Raw genomic sequence first — 22,115 nt, 5'->3', positions numbered from 1 at the left:
GATGCAAGTGGGTTCTGGGGTGTGGACGGTATTGTTCATGAATCACTGTTTCAATTCTTCACCTAGGAGTGAATAATTAACTGGCCAATGAATGTTCAATGAGACAGAGGATGGATGAAAGGGATATAAGCAGGAGTTTTGTAGATACTAAACACCCGGAGATATTCAATTTCAGGAAACAACAGGCAGAGTTAATCCTTCTGTACACAGCAGGAAAGCAGACTCTGAAAATTAAACCCAGTAGTGTTTCCAAAGCAGGGAACCTGTTGCTTCTGAACCAGGGTATAGACTGCTCCTCGACAAAGGTGCTGTTTATAATGGGGAGAGGTCACGGGGCAAAGAAGACCTTGGGTCGGTGATGGGACAACAGTTCTAAGCAACACTCACAAAGTACTGGAGGAACTGGGCAGGTCAGGCAGCATCAATGGAGGGGAATAAACAGTCAAGGTTTGGGCTGAGACCCTTCAGGACCACAGTAGAATGTTGAAGCATTGTCCTCACACCCCCATCTGTCCAGCCCCTCAATGGAAATAGCATGTGAGGATTCGATGCCCTGAAGTAGAACATCTGACCCTGTACGCATTAGTGAGGCAGCATAAGGACATGTGTGTACTGTTTTTGTCTCCCTGTGGTCAAACTGGAAAGAGCAGATGAGATTCACAAGAATGTCTCCAGGACCTGAGGGCCTGGCCTGGGTTATAGGGAGAGGAAATGTGGAGCATTTGATGGGCCTGTACTTGCTGGAGTTTAGAAGAATGTGGAGTGGGGTGGATCTCATTGAAGTCATTGAATATTGAAAGGCCAGGATGGAGTGGATGTGGAGAGGATGTTTCCTGCAGGGGTTCCCAACTTATTTTAGATGTGGACCAAGGAATCCAAAGACCCCAGTGGGTGAGTCTAGGACCAGCTTCAGTATAGAGGGACGATCATTTAGATCAGAGATGAGGAGAAATTTCTTTAGGCAGAAGGTAGTGAATCTGTGGAATCTATTGCCACAGCTGTGGAAGCCAAGCAATTGAGAATATTTAAAGCGGAAGTTGATAGGTTCTTGATTAGTCAAGGTGTCCAAGGTTATGGGGAGAAGGTTAGGAGAATGGGGTTGGAAGGGATAATAAATCAGGCATAAAGCAGGCAATGGCCAAGTGGCCTAATTCTGCTCCTATGTCGTATAGGTTGGTAGGCTAGCTGTTTATTCCTTGGAACATAGGAGACTGAGGGGTGACCTTATGGAGATGTACAAAATCAAGAGGGGTGTTGATAAGATGAAAACAGTCTTTTCTCTCAGCGAAAGGTGAATGGAAAACACAGAAGGCACAGGTTTAAGGTGAGAAGTGAGATTTAAAATGGACCTGAGGGCCAATTTATTGGTACAGAGGGTGGTACGTACAAGAAACAAACTTCCAGGGCAGATACAAAGGCAACGTTCAAAAGGCATTTGGATGAAGTGTTTAGTAATGTGATAGGAATTGGATGCTTGTGTTTGGCAAGTCCTGTTGGATTTACTCTTCTTTGTTCCTGTTCTGCTCACAGAGTGAAAACCATTCCACAGGGTTGGCCAATCAAACCCGGACGGATGTACAGGGTGCCCAGGATGCTAGAGGCGAAGAATCTCGCCCTTGTTCTGATTCTATGGGGACTGTGCTCAGGTAAAAGCCATTAATATACAAACAGTTGCGGTTAGTGCGATGCTATTACAGCTTGGAATGTCAGAGTTCAGAGTTCAATCCCAATGCCCTCTGTAAGGGGATTGAACGTTCTCCCCGTGGAATGCATGGGTTTTCTTTGAGTGCGCTGTTTTCCTCCCACAATTCAAAGTCATACCGATTAGTAGGTTAATTAGTCATTGTAAACTGTCCCGTGATGAGACTCGGGTTAAACTGGGGGTTGCTGGGTGCTGCCGCTTGTTGGCCCAGAAGGGTCTATTCTGCGTTTTATCTCAATAAATAAATATAATGACCCAGCCCCTTGCTCCTCTTCAATCCTTCCCCAGACCCGGTTATTTCTTCTCCTTTCTCACACTCTACCCATCATTCACACTTTCCCTCACTGACTCTCCTTCCTCTGCCTCTCTAACAACTTTTCCTTTATCTCTCCCTCAAACTTTCCCCTCACTTTCCTTCCTATCCACCTTCCTTTTTATTTCCCTCCCTGGAGAGTGAGGGGAGGGAGGGTTTGCGTGGAGTAAGAGGAGAAAAGGGAGTGTGAGGTGAAACAGAGTGAGAGGGGAGTGAAATGAGAGGACAAAGGGGGATGGACAGGGAGATGTGAGGGGAAAGAATGAGGGGAAAGGTAGAGTGTAGAGGGGAAACGTAGGTCAAAGAACAGTGAATCCTAGAACACTACATTACAGAAACAGGCCCCTCAGCCCATCTAGTCTGTGCCAAACCATTAATCTGCCTGTCCCATTAATCTGCACTTAGACCATAGCTTTCTATGGACCTGTCCAAATTTCTCTTAAATGTTGAAATTGAACACACATCCAGCACTTGTGCTGGCAGCTCATTTCATACCCTCACCACCCTCTGAGTGAAGTCCTCCTCATGTTCCCCTTCAATATTTCACCTTTAATTCTGGTTGTGCTGTCATCCGACCTCAATGGAAAAAGCCTGCTTGCATTTACACTATCCATACCTTCATTATACCTGTATCAAATCTCCCCTCAGTTTTCTACATCCAGGGAATAAAGTCATAAACTATTCAGCCTTTCTCTATAACTCAGGTCCTCTAGTTCCAGCATCACTCATAAATCTTCTCTGCTCTCTTTATTTACAGCTTTCCTGTAGGTCGCTGACCAAAGCCGCGCACAATACACCAAATTAGGCCTCACCAACATCTTTTAAGATTTCAATGTAACATCCCAACTGCGTACTTGGTATACTGATTTATGAAGGCCAATGAGCCTATCTTTATGAACCTATCTACCTGTGATGTCATTTCAAGTAGTTATGGATCTTTATTCCTAGATCGTTCTCTTCTGCTTTGCCTTCATGAACTTTCCTGGTAACTTCCTCGAAAAACTCTATAAGATTGGTTAGATGTGACTTAGCATGCATGAAGTGTTGCTCACTATCCTTAATCAGTCCATGTCTATCCAAATATTTATATATCTGGTCCTTTAGAATGCCTTACAATAGCTTTCCTATGACTGATGTCAGGCTCACCGCTCTATAATTTCTTGGCTTATTCTTAGAGCCTTTCTTAAAGAATGGAACTTTAGCTATTCTCCAATCCTCGGCACCTCACGCATGGCTAAGAATGTTTAACTATCTCTGTAATGGCCCTCACAATTTCTTCTCTGGCCCCCTAGAGTCTGATGGAACACATTGCCTGGCCTGGGGATTTACCAACCCTAATCAAGACAGCAGACACCTCCTCTGTAATCTGTAGGGTCCATGAGCTTGCTGCTGCTTTGCCTTACTTCTATAGATTCTGTGCTTGTCTCCTGACTAAATACAAATGCAAAAAAACCAATTGAATCTTCCCCTTTTGTTTCAGCTCCACACATAGATTACCATGCTAATCTTCCAGAGGACCAATTTTGCCCCTTGCTATCCTTTTGCTCCTAATATATCTGTAGAAACCCTTATGATTCCCCTTCACCTTGTCTGCTAGAGCAACCTCTTGCCTTCTTTTAGCCCGTCTGATTTCCCATTTTAGTGTTCTCTTGTATTTCTTATACCCCTCAAGTACCTGCCTATATCTGCTATGCACCTCCTTCTTTTTCTTAACCAAGACCTCAATATCTATTGAAACCTTACCAACTACAGCTTTTCCAGAAACTAAACTGTCCTGTTTCACAGAGGCCAGATCTTTTTTGATGTCATCAAAATTTCCCTTTCTTGAATTTAGAACCTCAGCCAGAGGTGCAGACCTAACATTTTCCATAATTACCTTAAAACTAATAGCATTATGATGACTGAATGCAAAGTGTTCCCGTACACAAACTTCAGTACCTGCCCTGTCTCTTTGTCTAATATGAGATCTAGTATCGCACTCTCTCTCAATGGGACTTCTATGTATTGATGAAGAAAACTTTCCTGAACACGTTTGACAAACTCTCTCCCATCCAGCCCTTTTACAGAATGGGATTCCCATCAATATGTGGAAAGTTAAAATCATCTACTATTACAACCTTACATTTCTTGCAACAGTTTGCAATCTCTGCTCAAGTTTACTCCTGTAAATTCTGGAGACTTGCTTGATCTGTAATATAATCCCATTAATGTTGTCATACTTTTCTTATTCCCCAGTTCTACCCATGAAACCTCACTAGGTGAGCTCTCCAGTCTGTTCTGACTGCGCATTGACATGACATTTTCCCTGTCTAGTAACGCCACCCTTTGATCCTTCCTGCTCTGTCATGTCTAAAGCAATGGAACCCTGAAACATTAAGCTGTCAGTCCTGCCCCTCCTGTAACCAAGTCTCGCTAATGGCTATATGCCATAATTCCACCTGCTGATCCATGTCCTAAGCTCATCCGCCTTTCCTACGATATCCCTTACATTGAAATGTCACAGTTCAGAATGTTAGTCCCATCATGCTCAGCCTTTTGATTCCTGACTTTGTGTGTAAGCTTAACAACATCTTTCTTCACAACAACTCTACCATCTGTTCTGGCACTCTGGTTCCCATACCCCTGCATCTTTAGTTACCCTCTGCACCCCCCCCCCCCCACACTGCAGCACTAGCAAACATTCCCGCTAGGATAATCCACTTCAGATGCAAACTGTCTCTTCTGGAAGAGAGCCAAATGATCCAAAAATCTTATGGCCCTCCCTCCTGCACCATCTCCTTAGTCCTGTATTGTGATCTGTTTGAGCTTCCCATCTCTGGCCTCACTAGCATGTGGTACAGGTAGCAATCCTGAGATCACGAGCATATATTGCACCTCATTTGTTCCTGCCTGCCTATACCTGCTAGGCATCTCTTTCTTAACCAGGGCCTCTATATCTCTGTTTTCCTGTTATCCTTGCATTTTATTTTGACAAGAACATACTCCCAAAGTTTCACTTTTGAAGGCCTCCGACTTACCAAGTACACCTTTGCCAGAAAACAACCTGTCCCTGTCCACACTTTTCAGATCCTTTCTGAAACCATCAAAGTTGGCCTTTCTCAAATTTAAAATCTTAGCCTGAGGACCAGACCTATCCTTGAAACTAATGGAATTGTGACCATTAGGTGTGAAGTGTTCCCCTACACAAGCTTCAGTCACTTGCTCTGTCTCATTCCCTGATAGGAGATCCAGCATCACATTTCCTCTAGTTTGGACATCTATGTACTGATTAAGGAAACTTTCTTAAGGAAATGTTAGAGAGGCAAAGGAAGGAATGGTAGCAAGTGAGAGAGAGAAGAAATGAGTGTCAGAAGGGCACAAAGGAGTCTGAGGAGGGATTCATGAAGAGGGAGGGCCTGGGTCATTAAGACAAGGTTGTGGAGTGGGGACTGTCATAACTTCCATTTGCGTGCACTGCTTATCCTTAATTTCTCTTCAGTAACGAGCTGGGAACTGCAGAGTGCGGCCACTGGGGATAATTTTAGTGTGATAAATTTATCTATAGTGTTCATGTGGGAGAGTTGTCATGAGAGCATGGCTCTATGAGGGGTAGGCCATACCTCATGAGCCTGATTAAATTCTTCAAGGGAACTGATGAAACAAATTGATAAAGGGAGAGCGGTGGACTTAGCCTACATGGATTTTAGTAAGGTGTTTGAAGAGGCTCCCAATGGTAAGCTCATTTAAAAAGTCAGGTAGCATGGGGCACTGGGAAATTTGGCTGCATGAATTTGGGATTGGCTTCCTCATAGAAGGCAGAGTGTGGTAGTGGATGGAGTGTATTTTACCTGGATGTCCACTGGTGACCAGTAGTGTTCTGCAGGGACCTACTCTTTGTGATTTTTATAAATTACTTGGGTGAGGAAGTGGCAGGGTGGGTTAGTAAGTTTGCAGGTGACTCAAAGGTTGGTGGAGTTGTTGGTTGTTGTAAGTTGCAAGTGGACATTGACAGAAGCAGAGCAGGGCTGAGGATGGAGTTCAATCCAGAAAAGTGTGAAGAGGTTCACTTTGGAAAGTTGAACTTGCAGGTAGAGTAAACAGTGAGGTGGAACAGAGGGATGTTGGGGTCCATGTCCATAGATCCCTTAAAGTTGCTGTGCAAGTTGACAGGGGGTTAAGAAGGCATGTGGTGTGTTGGCCTTCAAGAGCTGCAAGGTAATGTTGCAGCTCTATAAAACCGTCATTTGACTACACTTATTAGACCACACTCTGGTTAGACAGCACACTTAACTTCTGCTCATTTCTGGTTGCCTCATTATAGGAAGGATGTGGAAGCTTTAGAGAGGATGCAGAGGTGATTTACCAGGGTGCTGCCTGGATTAGAGAGCACGTCTTATGAGGAAAGGTTGAGTGAGCTAGGGATTTTCTCTTTAGAGCAAAGGAGGATGAGAGGTGATTTGATAGAGATGTACAAGATGATAGGAAGCTTAGACTGAGTAGATAGCCAGAGACTTTTTTCCCAGGGCAGAAATTGCTAATACCATGGGGCATAATGTTAAGGTGATTGGAGGAAAGAATAGGGTGTATGTCAAAGGTTGTTTTTGTTTTACACAGGGAGTGGTGGTGCTGCCAGGGACAGTGGTAGAGGGATATATTAGGTATATATAAGAAACTCTGAGATAAGCAAAATGGAAAGTTATATGGGAGGGAAGGGTAAGGTTAAACTAAGAATATGTTAAGAGGGTGGTGCAAGACCATGGGCTGAAGGGCCGGCGTTGTACTGCACTTTTTATGCCTGTGAAAGTTGTGGGCAATGAGTGAGTGTATGTACACATTGCTAACCCAGAGAAAAGTGTAAATGTTTCAATACCCTCTCTACCTACAGCCACACCTGACATGTTCAGGTCACCAGAGATGGTGAGAAAAGTCGCCAAACTGATGGTAAGAAATCAAATAAATTTTACTGCCTGATAAAATGAAACCATTAGCCAACAAATCTTTCAGTATCAAAGTGTTTTAGCCCACAGTGGGAGAAGGAACAGGTTGGGGGTTTGTCCTCACTGAGATGATGGAGCACATACCAGTTGTGACAGAGCAGCTGCCTGTTCCCAACGGCACCTTGTAAATTGGAAAGTAATCAAAGACCTAGAACTGTGGGGAGAGCATGGGACAGTGGGATGGAATTAGTGTGTAGACTGACACAGGGCTGTGGGGAGAGCACGGGAAGTGGGATTAGTGTGGTGGCTGCGGGGAGGGAGTGGGAAGTGGGATTAGTCTGGGGGCTGATACAGGGCTGCGGGGAGAGAGTGGGAAGTGGGATTAATGTGGGGGCTGATACAGGGCTGTGGGGAGAGAGTGGGAAGTGGGATTAGTGTGCAGACTGACACAGGGCTGTGGGGAGAGTATGGGAAGCGGGATTAGTGTGGTGGCTGCGGGGAGAGGGTGGGAAGTGGGATTAGTGTGGGGGCTGATACAGGGCTGTGGGGAGAGAGTGGTAAGTGGGATTAGTGTGGGATTGACATTGGGCTGTGGAGAGGGCATGGCGCAGTGGGATTCATATGAGATTGGGCGATGTGAGATGATTGTGAGGTATGCATGGGTCGATTGCATATGGGATGGCATTTGTTAGGTTGCTGATAATGCCCTCTTCTCTTTTTTAGGCGGAGGAATGTCCCAGCTCTGGCAAGTATAATTGAAATCATATGAAAATAAGCATTTACTGTTCCATCTCACATAATTTAACATTCACCATTCTGTAACTGTATCTAATGTGACTGATACCCTTTTCCAAATTAGGTTTAATCAGTGATTACTATAACACCACTGTATTCCACCACTCACTCTATTTACAGTCAATTCTTTCAAATTATAACCCAGTCTTCTCACCCCAGAAGCCACTCAAGTCTCTGTGGTGCCCACCAGTCCTAGAAATTTATTTTGATTGGTGGAGGTGGGGAGGATTTTGATGGGGTAGTGGGAGAGGGAGTTCCCCCTGCATTTGACCCTTGCTATTCCAGTCAATTTGTCAAAATCCTCCCTTCCATCTGCCAGAAGCAAAATTTCCCAATGGCCAAATGTTTTAATTTTTATCCCCATTCCTGTCCCAATGTGTCGATTTATTCTGCTATGATGTGGAGCAACATTTCATAATCTAACTGGGTAGCATCCAAACTGATGGCATGAAATTCAGTTTCTCCTTCTGGTAATTTTTTAAACTTTTTCTTTTTTCTCTGCCTTCCTTCATCTTCTAATCCCAACCCTGGACTCTTACTTCTCCTCATCTGCCTTTCACCTGCCCCTGGTGCCCCTCCTTCCCTTTCTCATATGGCTCAATCTCCTCTCCTATCAGATTCCTTCTTCTCCAGCCCTTTAACCTTCCCACTCACCGAGCTTCGCCTATTACCTTCTAGGTTCTCCTCCTCCACCCCCCCTTTTTATTTTCCAGCATCTTCCCCCTTCCTTTCCAGTCCTGTTGATGGGTTTTGGACTGAAACGTCAGCTGTTTAGTCATGTTGCCTGACCCGTTGATTTCCTCCAGTGTTTTGTGGATAGTGCTAAATCCAGGTTATCCTTTTAGGACACTGAAGAATGAGTATTCTCTGAGTGTAATCAGTCTGAGTTACCTGCAATAGTGGGCATGACATCTGGCAGTCATATTCAATCTGACCTTATGCTTCCAGAGTCATTTTCACTGCCCACATGCTGCTTACATGTTGGTTTATTGTTGTCACATCCGCTGAGATACAGTGAAAAACTTTGTTTTGCATGTGATCCATTGAGATTATCTCAGTACAATGGTGCATTGAGGGAAATCAGTAAGAGAATGCAGAATCATAAACACATGAGATTCTGCAGTTGCTGGAAATCCAGAGTAACACACATAGATATTTGGCGGAACTCAGCAGGTCAGCGTCGTTGGAAATGAATAAGCGGTCAGTGTTTCAGGCCCCGATGCTTCTATATGGAAAGGAAACGGGAAGAAGCTGGAATAAGAAGGTGAGAGGAAAGGGAGGAGGACAAGCTAGAATGTGATAGGTAAAGCCAGGTGGGTAGGGGCGGGGGCTGAAGAAAAAAGGTGGGAGGTGATATGTGAAAAAGGTAAAGGGCTGGAGAAGAAGGAATCTGATAGGAGAGGAATGTCTCTCTCCCCATTTATTCTGGCTTTTTCTCCCTCCCTTTCCAATGCTGATGAAAGGTCTTGGCCCACAGCTTTGACTGTTTTTTCATTTCCATGGTTATTGCCTGACCTACTGAGTTCCTCTAGGATTCTGTATGTGTGTTGCACAGAAGGCAGAAATTTTTTTATAGCTTTTTCTGTTATAGAGTATAGTGCAGGCAGACAAGGTGCAAGGCCATAACAAGCTAGATTGTGGGGTCAGTGCTCACCTTATCATACTAGGAGACCATTCAAGGAACCTTACAACAATGGGGTCAAAGCTGTCCTTCATCCTGGTGGTACATGATTCCAGACTTTTGCATCTTCTGCATAATTGAAGGGGAGAACAGAGAACATTAAAGGTGGGAAGGGTTTTGATTATGTTGGCTGCTTTACCGAGGTAGTGAGAAGTATAGACAAAAGTCCATGGAAGGGTGGCTGGTTTTCTTGTAGGCTCAATAGGGCCCAAGGTATGTTGGCTAATTGGATATACAACTCTCTGAGGGACAGGAGGCAGAGGGTATTGGTATTGGTGTGTTATTATCACATGTACCAAGATACAGTGTCTTTCATACTGTTCATACAGATCAGATCATTACACAGAGCGTTCAGGTAGAACAAAGTCAGACAATAATGATGCAGGAAAAATGCAAATGTCCATAACTCCCTGCAGTTTCTTGTGGTCAATGTGCAGAGCAGTTGCAATACAAGCACATAAGCATCCAAACAGAAGCTTCCAGTGGTATATGCATAAAAATTGGCAAGAGTCAGCAGGAACATGCTGAAGTCCTTTTGCATCCTGAAGGTGTTGATGAGCTTTCTTGGCTGTGACATCAACGTGGCTGCACCAGGCTATTGGAAAGGTTCTCACCTAGGAAGTTGGTCCACATGCCATTCAGCACCGTTGAAGTATACAGGAATATGTGCACCATTCCCTTTCAGAAGTCAGGGAGTTTGAAGTGGAGTGCAGTTTTCTGTTAGTCTGTGACCAGTGGTGTAACAGGGATTGGTGATGCTAAACTGCAGATGGAGATGATGATAATGATTTGGGTGCAATTTAGATGTGATTAGTGAGTCTCCAGGAGAAGGGATTGTTTGCTCTGCCGCCACTAGTTAGAAGCCTCTGCGCAGCCTGCTTCAGTCTGTATCAGGAAAAGCTCATGGTGCTGGCTTGACTGGTCTGTTCCTCTCTTGCAGATTTCAGCACTCTAGCTGGATTCATGAATTTTTGCCAAAGGTAAGATTTTAAATAGAACCCATCCTGGGGAAATGGGAAAATCTAATTAGTTCCACTGAACAATGTGGCCAATCAGCCTGAACTCATCCACTCCCACATCAACGCTCCTAATAAAAGCAATCTGTTCCCATCGATTCCCACCATCCACACTCCCTATGAACCAAATCCCTTCACATCCACTCCACCATTAACACTCCCAATGAACACAATCCATTCCCATCCACTCCCACACTTTGCACTCCCAGAGAACTCAAACCATTCTCACCATCCATGCTCCTAATGAACCCAATCTCCTCCTATTTCCTCCCACTGTCCGTGCTTCCAATAAATCCAAACCCTTCCCATCCAATGGCACCATCTACATATCCAATGTTGCCATATCTTGAGAACAGTATTAATAAGACCCTTTCTGCTCTCTTCAGTAATTCTAAATGAGATGGAGTTCTGAGCCCCAGTGTTCTAGATCCACAGGCATTTTACTGCATTCTTGTTAGCATACTGGTAGGATCCCAATGTGCGGTGATTTTCTGCATACCTCATGAAGTCATTTGATTAGCTCTGAGTTGCCATGTGAAGTCCCAATGTCTAGATACAAACAGATACATTCTGGGAGTGAAGGCAACTGGAAGTGTGCTTGTTTGCTTAACTCTGATCAGCTGCTGATATTTTTGCTTCTGCCTCCCTAGTGTGAAACCAAAGCTGTACAATTTGATCATGGAGTTTAAGAGGAAATCATACGAAAACTTCAACAAATACCCACAGGTAATGGTGCAACTCCTAAACTCTCTCCACACCTGTTTCAAAAACAAAAATACTGGTATGAGCCTAGCTCAATGCATCTTCATCAGATGTGCTGGGCTTGACAAGACCTAGCATCTGTGTCAGCCCATGCTGGAGTGGTGGAGCCTCTGTGGTTCCTGAAGCATGGTGGAGCAAGCCTCCATCAGGGTACAATAGAGCCAGATTGGAATCTTGACAATCACATCTATTGGAATTGGTTTATTATTGTCAGATGTACCAAAGTACAATGAAAAGCTTGTCTTGCATATTGTTCGTACAGGATCTGATCATTACACAGTGCATTGAGATAGAACAAGATAAAACAAATAACAATACAGAATAAAGTGCAAAAGTTACCAAAAATGTTAAGTGCAGATAATGAGCCCATCTCATCCTACACGAGGTCTATCCAGGGGTCTGACAACAGTGGGATACCACCTTGAGCATGGTGGCATGTGCTTTCAGGCTTTCATATCTTCTGCCTGTTGGGAAGAGGAGAAGAGAGAATATCTGGGGTGGGGAGGAGATCTTTGATGAGGCAGTGAAAAGTATAGACAGTATAAAGTATGGAGGGGAACATCCAAGAGGACTCCAATTTTGTCATATGGTTTGGAAGCTCACATGCCTCAGTGACCCAGAGAGCTATGTCGGTTGGAGTCACACCCTTGGTAGTGTCTCCCATACCAAACAGGTCGAAGGGTAGAGGCCAGGCTAACAGTGGTTCATTGGATCTCCAGGGTCAGGAGTTCAATTCAGAGCTAACAACCCTGACTAGTAAAAAATCATTGCTACAGAAACAGCAATAAAGAATCTTTCTATATCGATGTGCAGCTGAGAACCCTGAACCACATTTGGGATACATAGAAGCATAGAAAACCTACAGCACAATCCAGGCCTTTTGGCCCACAATGCTGTGCCAAACATGTACTTACTTTAGAACTAACCCAGGGTTACCCATAGCCCTCTATTTTTCTAAGCTCCATGTACCTATTCAGGAGTCTCTTAAAAGACCCCATCGTCTCAGCCTCCACCACTGTTGCAGGCAGCCCATTCCACACACACCACCCTCTGCGTAAAAACTTAACCCTGACATCTCCTCTGTACCTACTTCCAAACACCTTAAAACTGTTCCCTCTCATCTTAGCTATTTCAGCCCTAGGAAAAAGCCTCTGACTATCCACAAGATCAATGCCTCTCATCATCTTATACACCTCCATCAGGTCACCTCTCATCCTCAGCTGCTCCAAAGAGAAAAGGATGAATTCATAAGGCATGCTCCACAATCCAGGCAACATCCTTTCTATTGTTTCTACATCCTTCCTGTAGTGAGGTGTTTTACCGTTAATACTAAATTCTGCCATCATACTTGACCTACCAAAATGAACCACCTCACACTTGTCTGGTTTGAACTCAACCTTCCACTTTTCAGCCAGATTTGCATCCTATCGATGTCCCACTGTAACCTTTGACAACCCTACACAACTATCCACAACACCCCAAGCCTCCTTATTTTCTCAATAAGCCTTGCATGAGGTACCTTATCAAATGCCTTGCTGAAATCCATATTCACTACATCTACTGCACTACCTTCATCAATGTGTTTAGTCACATCCTCAAAAAATTCAATCAGGCTCATAAGGCATGACCTGCCCCTGAAAAAGCCATGCTGACTATTCCTAATCTTATTGTACCTATCTAAGTGTTCATAAACCCTACCTCTCAGGATCTTTTCCATCACCTTAACAACCAGTGAGTATTACTTCACTGATTCCACTGAAGTAAGACTCACTGGTCTATAAATTCCTGATCTATCTCTACTCTCTTTCATGAATAAGGGAAGAACATCTGCAATCCTCCAATCCTCTGGAACCATTCCCGTCCTCATTGATGATTCAAAGATCATTGTCAGAGGCTCAGCAATCTTCTCCCTCATCTCCCACAGCAGCCTGGGGTACATCTCATCATCCTGGAGACTTATCCAATTTGATCGCCAATATGATAGAGAAGATGGGCAAGGACAGACTGGGACAGAGAACCGATAATGCTGCCCTGAATGCCAGTAGCGTGGCAGGCAATGAGTATGAAGGGGAAGCTGGTTTCCATCATATGCTGAGCTGTGTCTCTGTATTTTCTTGTGGTCACATGATGCTTTCTATGGTGCATCAATAAAAATTGGTAAAATTGGTGGTCGACAGGACAAGCCACATTCCTTTAGCATCCTGAGTAAGTTGGTGAGCTTTCTGAGTGACATCAACGTGGTTGGACCAGGAGAGGTGATTGGAGCATCCCAACAGAATGTGAGGCTGGTTGGTGTGAAGGATATGGCAGGATAGGGTAAAAGTAGAGAGAAAGAGACAAGTCCAGAAAGAGGTCAGGTCTCTAAATGAGGGCCAAAGAAGTTAAATAATTGGCATGTGACCACTACCCTATTCCATGGTCACTAACGTCCCTCAACCACCCACCTCGCACACAACTACTCTGGATCACAGATGCTGGATGATAACTGACACTGAGGATCTCTTCTGTTATTCCAGGGGAAACCAGATCGATGGAATGCAATGGGGTACTGGATGTCGGTAAGGTTTTATATCTAAGAATTTCCTTGTGCTTATGGGTGTTTTCCTGACTCAGTTGGTCTGGGCTCAAACCCAGAGTTCTGGTGTAAAAACCCTCTGTCTCTGCACAGCATTTGGCTATCTGCAGGCTTATCTCATTATTTTGTTACTTTCATGGAGGGTGTGTTGGGACAGTATAGAGAAAGCTTCACTCTCTGTCTGACCCTGGGAGTGTGTAATGGGATGGTGTTGAAGCAGCTTCACTCTGTGCCTGACCCCAGGAATGTGTTGGACGGTGTGGAGGCAGCTTCACTCTGTGTGACCCTGTGAGTATGTGATGGGATGGTGTTGAGGCAGCTTCACTCTGCTGGAGTGAAAGAGGCTGAGTAAACATTACAAACCTGAGGGCACTCGTGATGATGGATGTGGAGTGGGTGTCTACTCTTGTGGAGAAGCTCAAACTTGGAGGTCATTTAAGACAGTGATGAGTCAAATCTTACTTCACTAAGAGGGTAATGAATCTATGCAACCCTCTTTCTCAAAGGGTAGAGGAAGGAAACCTTTTCAATGCTGATCTGGAAAGTTTGTCATTAGGGAGTGCGTGAAAGGTCACTTATTTTATAAGTGGGGTTTTTTATTGGTGTCTGTCCCTGAATCAAACACTGATGATCTGATGGTACCCAGTGGTGCTTATGGGATCTAATTGTGTATAGATTGAGTGGGCAGGTCAATTGAAGGTCAGTTTCAGACTGAAGGCTGATCTTCCAGAGAGGGCAGATGTATCTGTACATTGGGATGTGCCCACTAGCCAGTTCCGTAGTTACTAGCGTTCCTCAACCACCCACATCACATACAACCTCTCTGGAGCACAGACTGGTACTAGTGATCTGCTCTATTGTTACAGGGGAAACCACAGCAATGGAATGCATCTAGAGACTGGATGTTGGTAAGTTCTCATACTTAACACACTTCCTTATGCTGGCTCTGTGTCTGATCCCAGGAGTGTGTGATGGAACAGTGTAGAATGAGCTTCACTCTGTGTCTGACCCTGGGAGTGTGTGATGGAACAGTGTGGAGGGAGCTTCACTCTGTTTCTCACCCCAGGAGTTTGTGATTGAAGCGTGTCGTAGGTGTTTCAAAGTAAATTTCAAGGTAAATTTATTATCAAAGTACACTTGCAACCAAAGAAGACTCAGTTTGTGACACTTGTTTGTACCACTAGACCCAGACTTCTGAAGTTGAGAGAGTGGAAATGCCCTATTACAATGGCTTTCCATCTTTAAAAGCTCTCCCACACAGATATTGCTGTCATCGTCAGACACAATGACCACCTACCACTCCATTCACATGTATGTTATTTTCTTGTGGGCATTCACAGTAGATCCACGAAACCCAATAAAATTGACGGAAGACTGCACACAACAACCATGCATCTGTTTTCTATCTGCATTGTACTCCATGTTGCGTGTTTATTATGCTAGCTAGTCACATGGGTGGAAGTGTGATAAAAGTGAAGGGCTCAGCTATGTTTTCATGCTTTGATCTGGACAGCTTAGAGCTGGGGACCACCAGATGTTATATCTTCTGCTGACTATTTGATCATGCTTAACTTCACTTAATTACATTTAATTATATTGCCTCAAGATTGCATGTTTTGCTCATTGCTAATAAAAGATAAATATATTTCTTTGACTTTTGGATGATGGTTATTGGAGTGATCAGAGTGCGTGCTATACAAAATAACTACCCATATGATTGCCAGCAATGGCATGAGTTGCTGCTAAATTCTGTCAACAAAATTATGCCAAACAAACACCAGCATTCAAACATGTCAATGAAATTAGAGACACCACAGCCAGGAACAGCTTGTGGCAAGTAATCACCTTTTGTTGATTCCTGCTGTGTGTTTGGGGTTGGAACAGAGTTCAGAATTGCAGACCATAAGCTCAATAGTGTGGTGTTTGCCTAGGAGTTAGGCACTTGGTTCTCTGAAATGCTGAAATATTTTGATTGCTGACATCAGCCCTTTCACGTTTCAGCATGATTCATACTAAAACCAAAGCAATGGCTGGGTTACAATCTTTGGCTGACTTGGATGCTAGCCAAAGATGCTAGCCTCTGGGTATCCATTGATTTCCAGAAGTTGAATGCCATTTCTTTTTTTTTGATGCTTATCCTATATCCTGCCTTGTTGACCTATGAGAACGGATTGGATAGCAAACTATATTACTACATTGGACCTTTGTAAAGGCTACCCTGGATGACCCGTCAAAGCCCCTCACAGCCTTCTGTACAGTCTTGGGTGTGTTTTAGATCACTTTCCCTCGGGATCAATAAAGTATGTCTGTCTGTCCGCCTGTTTCCTTGAGGGGAAATCTTGCCTGACAAATCTGTTGGAATTCTTCGAGGATATAATAGGTAGGAAAGACAAAGGAGAGTCAGTGGATATTGTATACTTGGGGTTTCAGGAGGTCTTTGTCAAGGTGCTGCACATGAGTCTAGTAGTGTTCCATGGGGTGAAGGTGGGTCAGTACTGAGACTGCTTCCGTTCATGTTATATGTCGATAATTTGGATGACAGTATTGATGGCTTGTGGCCAAGTTTGCAGTCAATACAGATAAGTGGAGGTGCAGGTGGTGTTGAAGAAGCAGGGAGTCTGCAGAAAGACTTGGTTAACATAGAGAGAATGGGCAGAGGGACAAATGTAGTGTTGTGTATGGAAGTGTATGGTCATGCAGTTTAGTAAAATTAATAAAGGTGTAGAATTTTTTTAACCAGGAGAAAATTTAAAAATCAGTAGTGCAAAAGGAGTTGGGTGTGTCATCGCGCATGATTCCCTCAAGGATATCTTATAAGTTGAGTTGGTAGTAAGAAGGCAAGTGTAATGTTAGTATTCCTTTTGAGACAAATATAATACAAAAGCAAGGATGTGATGCTGAAACTTTATAAGTTGAAGTATGAGTTTCTGATGACTCTGGGCTTATACTCACTGGAGTTCAGAAAAATGTGAGGAGAATCTCACTGAAAACTATTGAATATTGAAAGGCCTTGATATAGTGAATGTCCAGAGTTTATTTCTTATATTGGACCAGAAGTCGCAGCCTCAGAATAAGGTGACTGCATTTAGAAACAGAGATGAGGAGGAATTTCTTTATCCAGAGGGTGGTGAAACCAACTCATTGAGTACATTTAAAATGGAGGTTGATAGTTTCTTGATTAGTCAAAGCATTAAAGATTATGAGGAGAAGGCTGGAGAAAGGAGTTGAGAGGGATAATAAATCACCCATGATAGAATGATGGAACAGACTCAATGGGCTGAATGGCCTAGTTATACTCCTAGGACTTATGGTCTTATGATCTATTACAGGGATATCCACCGAGATGGAACACAACCAGAGACTGGATGTGGGTAAGTGCTCCACCTACCAATCATCCTTGTGCTAATGTCTGTTTTCCTGTCTCATTTGGCCTGCATTCAGTGTTCAGGTGTAAAAATCTACCCTTAGTCTGTAATGGAGATTCATATCCCTTGCATCTGGTCATCTGCGAAATAACTAGCACAAGTTGTTAATGTCTTGAGAGGGTGTGATAGGACGGTGGAGAGTGAATTTCACTCTGTGTCTGACCCTGGGAGTGTGTGACGGGACGGTGTGCAGGGAGATTCACTCTGTGACTGATCCCTAGAGTGTATGCTGGGACAGTGTGGAGGGAGCTTTGCTCTGTGTCTAACCATGGGAGTGCCTGATGTGATGGTGTAGAGAGAGTGTCACTCTGTTAGACTGTGGGAAAAGTTAATGATGATGGGTACAAATACAAATTCTGAGGGTACTCGTGAGGAGCGGATGTTTCTATAGTGAGAGAATTTTGAACTAGTATGTCAATCTTTACCAATGGACACCACAATTTAAACCAGTGATGATTCAAATCTTATTTGTCTCAGAGGATGAGGAGTCTGTGAAACTCTATCCCTCAAGGGGCAGGGGAAGCAAAGACTTTCAATGCTTATGTTGGGAAGTTTGTTATTGGGAAGAGGGTGAATGGTCACTGTGACAAGACTAGAATATGGAGTTGAGATATCAGCGATATTAGGCGCGGTCTGATTAAACAGTGAACTGGATCACTGGACTGAGTGTCGTATTCCTGTTCCTATTCTGTATCTCCATGTCTTCCTCTGTCACAGTATGGGTTTTATAACTGGGGTTTTGTGTTGGCATCAAGCACTAACGATCTGCTGTATTATTACAGTGGAAAGCACGATGCAACAAAACAGCGGACTGGATGTGGGTAAGTTCTCACACCTACAACAGATGAGCGGAATACAATGTTTGTCGTTACAATGTTTTCCTTAAGAGAGAATCTAGAACTTAGGAATACTGTTTAATAATGGATCTGCTAGTTTAAAGTGAAGATAAGGGAGATATTTGGAAGTCTATCTAGCAAAAGCAGTGGAAACAGAGGGTTTACGGATTTTCAGAGAGAAGTTCTTCATTAGTATGAAGTGCTAAGCATTTGTCAATGGAACTAGGTTAAGAAACTCTCTATGCAACTTGTAATTAATGAAAGCTCACACTTTATTGTCTCTGTAAAAACTATGCTGACCCCAAGCAAACAATTTAGAATATGACTTCTGCTGTTCCCTTTGTGCCAGTACTCACTCAGACAAATTATCCAATTAATAACACTGGAATAGGGGATCGATCCTTTCTTCTTCCATCCTCAGAGTTGGGGATTCTTCTTTGTGATGGTGGGTCTCTGAAGAGAGTCTTTGCTGATACCATACCTGAGGTGTCCACTTTTATATTCATTCCTTACGAACTCAAATAATGCCTTCCAGTGTCATTGGCTGTAGTTTATCTGATTGACCTTTAACATCTTTTCATTGGCTCTGCTCCAGGACAGCATCAACTTATTGCTCTCTTCCCAGCAAAGGACAGTGGGTAATTTATGGCTCTTGTTCTCTTCAGTAACCAGCTTGATAATTCTCCAGGCAGGCACTGACCTCAACATTCACAAACCTTCATGTTATATCATATCAAAAATAACTCATAAATAACTTCTTATTTGGAAAGCATCTTCAGTCCTGCAGATTACCAGAAGCAACATAATGCTTCCAATAAGATACAGAAAGCAAAGCAACTGCGTCTCACAAAATGGAGGATGTAAAACAGTTTCACAAAATGGCAGCCTCTATCTCCAAGCACATGGCAGGAACAAAGACAATTGGTCTGTCTGCTTCCACTGTCCTTGCCTTTAGAGTTTGACATTTTCTTCTATATTTTAAATCCCCCAATGCCAATAGACGGGTTACTGTGACAAAACTATGCTGCCATGGAAGTTGATGCCCGAGAACCTGAACACTGGCTCTGTGAGTCCTGTGGGGAGCTTGAAGGACCAATGTCACTGCCTCAGAATAGAGGGACTGTTTAGCAAAGAGATGAGGAGGAATTTATTTAGCCAGAGGGTGGTTAATCTGTGGAATTCATTGCCTCGGGTGGATGTGGAGGCCGACTTATTGAGTATATTTAAGGTGGAGGTTGATAGTTTTTTGATTAGTCACTGTGTTAAAAGTTCTGAGGAGAAGGGAGGTTCACTCTGTTTCTGACTCCTGGAGTGTGTGATGGGATGGTGGAGAGGGAGTTTTACTCTATGTCTGATCCCTGGAGGAAGAGATGGGACAGTGTGGAGGGAGATTAATCTGTGTCTAACCATGGGAATGTGTGATGAGACAGTGTGGAGAGATCCTCACTCTGTGTCTGATCCTTGAAGGATGTGATGAGATGGTGGAGAGGGATCTTCACTCTGGGTCTGAGCTTGGGAGCGTCGACGGATGAGGCAGTGAGAACGTTACTCTGTTTGAATTTGGGGCAACTGAGCAGAGATGGGTATGAATGCAAATCCTGAGGGAACTCATAGGAATAGGTGTGGAGTGGATGCTTCCTCTAGTGGGAGACTCTCGAACTTGGGTGTTACTCTTTACCAATGGACTCAATAAATCTTTTTTTCTCACAGAGGGTGATGGGAGTGTGGAAGAGGCAGGGAAGGGAATACTTTCAATGCTAATGTTGGGAAGTTTGTCATTAGGAAGAGGATGAATGGTCACTGGATAAGACTGGACTGTGGAGTAGAGATTTCAGTGATGCTAGACACGGTTTGTTAAATGGTGAACTGGAACTCGGGGCTGAGTTTCCTATTCCTGCTTGGGTATATTTAAAGCCGACGTTAATAGTTTCTTGAAGTGTCAGAGCATTACAAGTTATGGGGAGATGGCAGGGGAATGGAATTCAGAAGCATAATCAATCAGCTATGATGGAATGGAGCAAAGATGATGGATGATTAGATTAACCCTGCTCCTGTGCCTTATGATCCTGTGGTCTCTTACAGAAATATGCACCCGGAATGCACTTATTCATGAAATATATGTGGGTAAGTGATGCACCATCAATAACTCTCATAGACGTGAGGTGAGAGATAGGCTTTTATTAGCTGGAAGAGAGCAGTCAGCAGCAAGAGACCATCACACAACATCCTGGAGACTGAGGAAGGAGCAGTGCCTCCAATCGCATTTATATAGGGGTCTGTGGGAGGAGCCACAGGAGCAGTCAGCGGGTGGGGGGTGCATGTCCAGACAGGTATATGTAGTTCACCACAGTAAGATCTGGCTCTTACCAAACTACCTTGTGATGACGGGTGTTCCGACTCAGTTGGTCTTTGCTCAAAACAGAGTTCAGGTGTAATAATACTCCCATAGACTGTGATGGAGATTCATACCCACTGCATCTGGTCATCTGCAAAATAATCCAGCTCATATTGTTACTGTGCCTAGAAAGTATGGTGGGACATTGTGGAGGGAGCTTCACTCTGTGTCTGATCAGGGGATAGACTGTTTGGATGGTGTAGAGAGAGCCTCTCTCTCTTACTGTATGTGGGGATATAGATACAATAGGGTCTATTAAGAGACTCTCAGATAGGTACGTGGAGTTTAGAAAAGTAGAGGGCAACGAGCAGAACATTGTGGGCTGCAGGTCCTGTAATGTGCTGTAGATTTTTAAGTTCTGTGTTATATGGTTTGGGGAAAGTTGGTAGGGATGTTTAGAAATTCAAATCCTGAGAGCACTTGTTACGATGAGTGTGGAGCAGATGTTACTGTAGTGAGAGAATCTCGATGTTTGGTTTACCAATGGACACCACAATTTAGACCAGTGATGAGTCAAATCTTATTTCTCACCGAGAGTGAGAAGACTGTGAAACTCTCTCTCTCATGGGCAGGGAAAACAAATACTTTCAATGCTGATGTTGGAAAGTTTTTCATTAGGAAGAGGGTGAGAATGGTCACTGTGACAAGACTAGAATATGGAGTTGAGATATCAGTGATGTTAGTCGTGGTCTGATTAAATGGTGAACTGGATCACTGGGCTGAGTGTCGTATTCCTGTTCCTATTCTGTATGTTCATGACTTCTTCCGTCACAGCATGAGTTTTATAACTGGGGTTTTGTGTTTGCATCAAGCACTAATGATCTGATGTATTATTACAGTGGAAAGAACAACGATGGAATAAAACTGGTGACTGGATGTGGGTAAGTTCTCACAACTACAACAGATGGGCTGAATGGCTATAGGACTCTATGACAGAGTACATGCAAGGGAATGTGATTAAACATACAACACCCTGACAGGTTTTGACAGTGTGAATGAATGCTGATGCACTGCTTCCCTTGAGGGAGAACCTATAACTCTGTGTCTGACTGCTGGAGTGTGTGATGGGATGGTGGAGACGGAGTTTTACTGTATGTCTGATCTCTGGAGGAGGAGATGGGATAGTGAGGAGGGAGATTAATCTGTGTCTGATTATGGGAGAGCCTGATGGGATTTTGCAGAGAAAGCTTCACTCTCTTACACTATGTGGTGGAGGCAGATCCAACAGGTTCTTTTAAGAGACTCATTGAATTGAATTGAATTGAATTTCAGTTTATTGTCATTTAGAAACCACAAATGCAATGACACAATGTTCCTCCAGAATGATATCACAAAAGCACATGACAAAACAGAGTACACCAGAAAATCCATATAACGTTTGGCAATCCCCAATACAGAGTCCGGGGAGGCTGCTGCGTATTAATATCGCGCTACCATCTTATCGCATTTCCCAGAAAGGAGCTCCAAATCCAACAGATAAAACAAGACTACCCAGACACACCATAGATAGGTACATGGAGCTTAGAAAAATAGAGGGTTATGAGCAGGTTACATGGTCAGCACAACATTGTGGGCTGAAGAGCCTGTAATGTGCTGTATATTTTTATGCTCTGTGTTGTACAGTTTGGGGAAAGTTAGTGGGGATGGATACAAATACAAATCCTGAGGGTACTTGTTATGATGAGTGTGGAGCGGATGT

At 43.7% G+C, this 22,115-nt stretch overlaps 1 protein-coding gene across 1 annotated transcript in view; it reads left to right on the top strand.

Annotated features, from left to right (window-relative positions):
* LOC132398883 (stereocilin-like) overlaps positions 1 to 22,115 on the top strand; it is a 150,086-nt gene that overhangs the window by 16,681 nt on the left and 111,290 nt on the right. The window contains exons 2-12 of the mRNA XM_059978715.1: positions 1,531 to 1,646; positions 6,880 to 6,935; positions 7,655 to 7,676; positions 10,348 to 10,387; positions 11,074 to 11,149; positions 13,702 to 13,743; positions 14,627 to 14,668; positions 17,090 to 17,131; positions 17,968 to 18,006; positions 20,104 to 20,145; positions 21,256 to 21,297. Of these exons, the coding sequence (XP_059834698.1) occupies positions 1,574 to 1,646; positions 6,880 to 6,935; positions 7,655 to 7,676; positions 10,348 to 10,387; positions 11,074 to 11,149; positions 13,702 to 13,743; positions 14,627 to 14,668; positions 17,090 to 17,131; positions 17,968 to 18,006; positions 20,104 to 20,145; positions 21,256 to 21,297 (516 nt within the window). The 5' untranslated portion in view covers positions 1,531 to 1,573. The remainder of the gene's footprint in view (positions 1 to 1,530; positions 1,647 to 6,879; positions 6,936 to 7,654; positions 7,677 to 10,347; positions 10,388 to 11,073; positions 11,150 to 13,701; positions 13,744 to 14,626; positions 14,669 to 17,089; positions 17,132 to 17,967; positions 18,007 to 20,103; positions 20,146 to 21,255; positions 21,298 to 22,115) is intronic.

This window comes from Hypanus sabinus, chromosome 9, assembly GCF_030144855.1.
Source record: "Hypanus sabinus isolate sHypSab1 chromosome 9, sHypSab1.hap1, whole genome shotgun sequence".
NCBI lineage: Eukaryota > Metazoa > Chordata > Chondrichthyes > Myliobatiformes > Dasyatidae > Hypanus > Hypanus sabinus.
The sequence above is the reverse complement of the archived record's forward strand: the minus strand, read 5'-3'. Positions and strand labels throughout refer to the sequence as shown.